This window comes from Fukomys damarensis, unplaced genomic scaffold (assembly GCF_012274545.1).
Source record: "Fukomys damarensis isolate Sample0158 unplaced genomic scaffold, DMR_v1.0_HiC HiC_scaffold_27, whole genome shotgun sequence".
In the NCBI taxonomy this organism is placed as follows: domain Eukaryota; kingdom Metazoa; phylum Chordata; class Mammalia; order Rodentia; family Bathyergidae; genus Fukomys; species Fukomys damarensis.
This window is the reverse complement of record NW_022900939.1, coordinates 4,608,947-4,615,214: the sequence shown is the minus strand read 5'-3', so window position 1 is coordinate 4,615,214 and position 6,268 is coordinate 4,608,947. Positions and strand designations below refer to the sequence as shown.

The following is a 6,268-nucleotide window of genomic DNA, read 5'->3' as shown; positions in this document are numbered from 1 at the left end:
CCAACAATCAATGTAACTGTACTGTATCCCTAAAATGTACCAGTAAACTCAATTAAAGCTGACAAAAAAAGTAAATGATTCTTTCTCATTGACATGGAATTATAGGATGTGTAGCTAATATTATAAATGCTTTCCAGCATATATTTTTTTACAAATTCATTGGTTTCAATTTAATAGAAATTTAAGATTTTGCTCAATGTAAATTTCATTTATAAAGTAACAATATCAATCAAGTGCTTTGCCATAAAAACCCAGCCAAACTGGACTAAATCACAGAGATGCACAGATTACAACATCATAAAATTGCATCTTATGAAAACGACAGGAAATTGAGATCATAAGTATAGAAAAGAACAGATAGGTTTGTAATGAGGGATGAGCCCAAATAACATGTCGGATGGTACAGGCTTATTAATTTGATTAACAATTGATTCCAGTTGCAAAGATTTCAATTGCAAAGAAAAATATCCAAAAATACCTATAAAATTGATTCTAAAAAGCATATATATCAAAGAAAATTAATAATGATTTGATGTAATATCAATTTAGTAGAAAGTATAAATTTGATGGATTCAGAAATTTTAACAATATAATATATATTACCATGATATTTACAAACTGCTTGTATGAATAAATTCCTTAGTTTCAGAGTACAGGTGCTGCTGTTTAGATAATGTATATAAACAGGTGTAATTTTGGAAAAGTAAAAATTTTCTTTACCCAGTTATTACAAACTCTGCTGCTATAAACATAGATGTGCACATGTCTCTGTGATATGAATCTTTCAGTTCTTTTGGAAAGATACCCAGCAGAGGGGTGGCTGGGTCAAAAGGAACCTCTAGTCCCATCTCTTTGAGGTATCTCCCTATTGATTTCCATAATGGTTGCACCAGTCTGCACTCCCACCAACAATGGAGAACGGTTCCTATCTCCCCACAACCCCACCAACATTTTTTGTTTCTTTTTTTTTGTTGTTTGTTTGTTTGTTTGTTTGAGACAATGTCTTATTATGTAGCTGAGTCTGACCTGAAACTCACTATGTAGCCCAGGCTGGTCTTGAACTCACAGCTATCCTCCTGCCTCAGTCTCCTGAGTACTGAGATTACAGGTATCCTCCACCACACCTGGCGGTTGACTTTTTGAGAGCACCCATTCTTTGTGGGGTGAGGTGGAATCTCAGTGTTGTTTTCATCTGCATCTCTTGAATGACCAGGGAAGTGGAACATTTTTTCATATATTTACTTGCTGGTTTACTCATTTTTCTGAGAAATATCTGTTCATTTCAGATGCCCATTTTTGAATTGGGTTTTAATATTTGGGAGGTTGATTGTTTTGAGTTCTTTATATATTCTAGATAATAGTCCAATGTCTGAGCAGCACCGGTGAAATTGTTTTTCCCACATTGTGGGTTGTCTTTTAGTTCTGTGATGGTTTCTTTTTCAGTGCAGAAGATTTTTAGTAACACAATCCCAGTTGTTGATTCTTTCTACTAGTTTCCATGCTACTGAGGATTGGATCATAATGTCTTTTCCTATGCCAATGTTTTCAAAGAGTTCTGTGGTTTTTCTATAAAATGAAATACTACTCAGCCATAAAGAAAGAGAAATTAAATTCATTCATAGGACAATGGACACATATTGAGGATATTCTCCTGAGTGAAGTAAATAGGTCACACATGTATATATACCGAACAGTTTCTCTGGTGTGAAAATTTATAATAATGCATAAGATCCTAATGGTATAGTCGACAATGCAAAAGAGGAAGGAAAGGCTAAAGGTGTAGGGCAGGTAGAAAGGATAGGGGAAAGGTAATAAGGGAAAAAATATATGAGAAAATGAAAAAATGGAAACAAAGTTTTCCTGGCTACCCAAGGTCTATGAGTCACTCAGTTTACTCAGAATGGATCCTGGAGATCAATAGATTACATTATGTTCATGTAGTACCATAATAGGAATCTTTTCTACCCAATGTAACACAGAAAGTAAATCAGCTTTAATTTAACTGAAATTAAAGCTTTTGGTAAACTACAATGTTGCCTACAGGTCATACATGTATGGGTTGGCCAATAAAACCTGGTATAATATATTTTCTAAATCATGTAAATACAAATAAGTAAGTATAACTTAAAACTACTCCTTATAAAAATGCCCGGAGAGTGGAAATAATCCATAAATATATGAAATTACTGGGATATTTATGTGATGAGAGAAGAGCCCTAACAATATGTCAAACAGTCAATATTTATTAAATTCTTAATTGTAACCACAAAGAAAGACAACCAGGAATATCTGCAAAGATAGATTCTAGAAAGGATAGATACTGAAATCAAATAAAAAAGATTGTACTATTGATGTAATAAAAGGCATAATTTTGTCATTGATTTGAAACATGACTGATACACTCTATTTTAAACTCTTTAGATAAAATAAGTGTCTTAAAAGTTAAATCAGTGATAATAATTAATTTTTAAAATAGAAATGTTGCAGTTGAGAAACTTGAAATGATAAAAGCTTTGCTCTTCAGATGGCTCACAGAAACACACCTAACAGCTTTTATTGCTCAGTGATTTTCAAACTGGTAAATTCACTCCATTTTGGATTCAAAGCTCTATACAGCGAACTTAGTAATTTTTCTCACATGCTGAGTACATGGAAATCTTACATGTTTTGATTTTACAGAGTTTATTAGATAGGTGAATAAAGAAAGCAACAAACGTTATACAGAAAATGACACAAACTGGGTCCAATATATAGAGACATATATTCACAACCGCCTATTTACACTAACATGCATAAAAAAGGCAGCAGTGGGTATATATTTCTCTTTTATACATAATCACCATTTTCTAAACTGTCTCCAACACTAAGATGTCACCCTTTCCTGATCCTAAAGTAGAAACCACTGCCCTATTCGTTCAGTTGTGAGTTAGCTTGTAAATTACATTGAATAAAAGAGATCTGTATAAGATATAGAAACACTATTCAGAGATACTTAGTATTTATTGTTTCAAAATATCACACAATTCCAAACCTTCTGGTGATAATAGCCAACACTTATTTTATTGTCTTTAAGGTTTCATGTCCATTTTCTGATGAAAGAGAAATGGAGATATTATATACCATGCAGGTGGGCATACTGAATATTATTATTTCAGCAAATCAGTGTTGGTCAGTATATCAGTGAATTCATGTTACAGAAGCACTGGGTCTAGAATTTAAATGCAATAATCCTTGAGAGGCAGGATGTGGCCCCACTGAGTTAAATCCTGAATGCAGTAATCTTGACTTGAATGCAATTGACTCAAACCTTTCTGCTGAAAACCAGTGCAAACAGAAAGAAAAAATGAAGTGCTTTTTCATTGTAAACTTATTTTAAAATTGCAGTTTGTAGAAATATTATATTGATGTAGTTTATAAAATTACAAAATTTTTACTTTTTGCATTAAAGTTTTCCTTAATGGCACAGATTTTTACAGCTTAGATTTAGCAATTAATCAGTGATTATAAAATATCATGTGAATTGTAAGTACCTGTTTCTCAAAATATACAAGATCTTATTTGTTTAGGAAAGAGCAGCTGCAAAGGGGGAAAAAAGATTTATTTTTTTAGAATGAGGACAAATAATTTGTTAGAAGGAAAAGACAGAAGGGCAAAAGTGTAAATGCCCAGCATCGCTGTTATTTTCATCATTGAGAGCTCTCACTCTTCTGCAGGACTCTCAGGACTGCATTCTTCACCTCTTTGTTCCTGAGACTGTAAATGAGAGGGTTCAGCATGGGGATCACAATCGTGTAAAACACAGAAGCCACCTGATCCCTGCCCAAGGAGTAGGACGTCTTCGGTTTTAGGTAAGTAAAGATCATAGTGCTGTAGAAGATGGTGACTCCCAGGAGGTGGGAGGCACAGGTGGAGAAGGCTTTCTTCTTTCCAGCGGTGGAATTGATTTTGAGGATGGTGGAGAGGATGAACATGTAGGAGGCACATATGGTGATGAGGGACAGCACTAAGTTAGATCCGGCAGTAATGAATATAAAGATTTCAACTTTAGAGGTGTCACTGCAGGACAGAGCTAAAATGGGGGATGTGTCACAGAAGAAGTGCTGGATCACATTAGACTTGCAAAAGTGCAATCTACTTATACAAAGTACAATGACAGTGGAATCCAAACAAGCAATAACGTAAGAGACAACAAGGAGGGACCAGCACAGTCTTGTGGACATAATGACTGGATAGTTCAGGGGGCAGCAGATAGCTACATAGCGGTCATAGGCCATGGAGGAGAGAAGGAAACATTCAGCAGCTACGAAAACTATGAAAAAGAACATCTGGGTGAAGCAGCCCAGGAAGGAGATGCTCTTGGTGGAAGTCAGTAAGTTCTGTAAGGTTTTAGGGGTTACAACACTCGAGTAGCTGAGGTCGAGAAATGACAGGTGAGTGAGAAAAAAGTACATGGGGGTGTGCAGCTGGGGATCCAGGCGAATGATCAATATCATCCCGGAGTTCCCCAGCACCGAGATCAGGTAAATCATGAGGAAGAGCACGGAGAGGACCAGCTGTGTCTCTGCAGAGTCAGTCAGCCCCATGAGGATGAAGCCAGGCACACTGGTTGAGTTCCATCCACCCATGGAGTCCTGCTGCACTTATCTGTTGAATAATAAATTTTTAAAATTACCGTGTCTCCTAAAGTATTTTTATTTAGGTGAATTGGTCATTATTTTTATAGCCTAGCTAGAAATTGATGAAAGCTATTGTGAAAAAAAGTGATAAACTACACTGGCCCTGCACAGATATAGCCATAAAAAGCCATTTGTTTCTGATAGAGTAAAGCCTTGCATCATGTTTGTAGCATGAAACTGATGGTGTGCTAAACACTTTCTGTTATTAACGCATGAGAATATATGATTGACTATGCTAAAAATCATTTTAGTATATTATTTCTTGTCTTTTTCTTCCCAATTGCTTACTACAGTAATTAAATTAATTTCTGTCAGAGGACTGAGGTGATTCACATTAATATCAAATTCCTGAAGATATAGTGACACAGATGACAAAATTAATCTTTAAATCTTTTCCATTTTTGAAAATAGGCTCCTTCTCCAGCTGCCCCTGACCAAGATCAGGAATGCTTTTCAGGTCCTCCACACAAATGACTCTACAGAGGATGGATGCTGTGCCTCCAAAGTGTGTAAGATCACATCTGCTTAGGAAAGAGAAGCTGGAAAGGGGAAAAAAAAAAGATTTATTTGTTTTTATTTTTTGTCTGTCTTTGGTTTTCTTGAGACAGTGTCTCACTGTGTAGTTGAACTCACTATGTAGCCTAGGCTGGTCTTGAACTCACGGAGATCCTCTTTCCTCATCCTCAGGAGGGCTGGGATTACAGGCATGTGCTACCATGCCCTTCGGATTTATTTGTTTTAAGAATGAGAACAAGCAATTTCTTAGAAGCAAAAAAGAAAGGAGGAAAAGCATAAATGCCTTGCATCACAGTTATTTTAATTGTTATTTTAATCATTGTTGTTTTAACCTCATGACTGCCTGAGAAGAATATTCAGTCACCACCCCAGGAGATCAAGGTTGCTTTAACCTGGAAAAGGGAGGCAGGGAGCTTGGAGTCACCTGGACATCAAGGTCCTGGCAGAAAGTAACACAGGGAGACAGATCTGTGGGAGCAGAGGCTCCTCTTTCTCCTGTGGAGGAAATGAACCCTTTTCTTTCAACCATAATAAGTTTTCCCCACCTTTTCTAGGCAGCCAGAGGCAGCATGGAACTTCCTCTCTGGTGCCAATGTATTTTTTATCTTGCCCTTTCAAAATCAGTTAGCTTCACCACACTGAATTTTTAGAATATGTACATTGCCTGTATACTTTGATTTCATGAGTGATATATTCTGTTTTCTGTGAATGTTGGCATTACTTATGGTGTGCCCCAAATGATGTGTGTATACACTTTTGAGTAAAATCTCCTTTATTTTATCTAGTATAAGCCATTTTAATTCTCATAATGATACTTACTTTGCAGAAAAGTAGCTGAAAACTATCTTCTGGTGTTGTCTGTTTAAAAATTTGTCCAGCACAAAATATTCTCAGTAATAAAACAGGAAACCATATACTGCGCTGAAGTTTGTTGTAACCTGTTTGTTTTTCTAGGGATGCCTTATCTTTAGCTTTTGTGCATTCATTTTTTGTTGTTGTTGTTCCAACGTAAAATGTAGCACCCTAGAAATTTTGTTCAAGTCTTGATCAAATGGAAATTTCATGCAGGGAATGGT

At 35.9% G+C, this 6,268-nt stretch overlaps 1 protein-coding gene across 1 annotated transcript; it reads right to left on the bottom strand.

The window, feature by feature from the left end:
• Positions 1 to 3,686: 3,686 nt before the first annotated feature.
• LOC104851193 (olfactory receptor 8H1) lies at positions 3,687 to 4,625 on the bottom strand. Its single transcript, XM_010608368.1, has one exon. It carries the CDS (start codon positions 4,623 to 4,625, stop codon positions 3,687 to 3,689), a length of 939 nt encoding a protein of 312 aa, XP_010606670.1.
• Between the last annotated feature and the right edge of the window lie 1,643 nt (positions 4,626 to 6,268).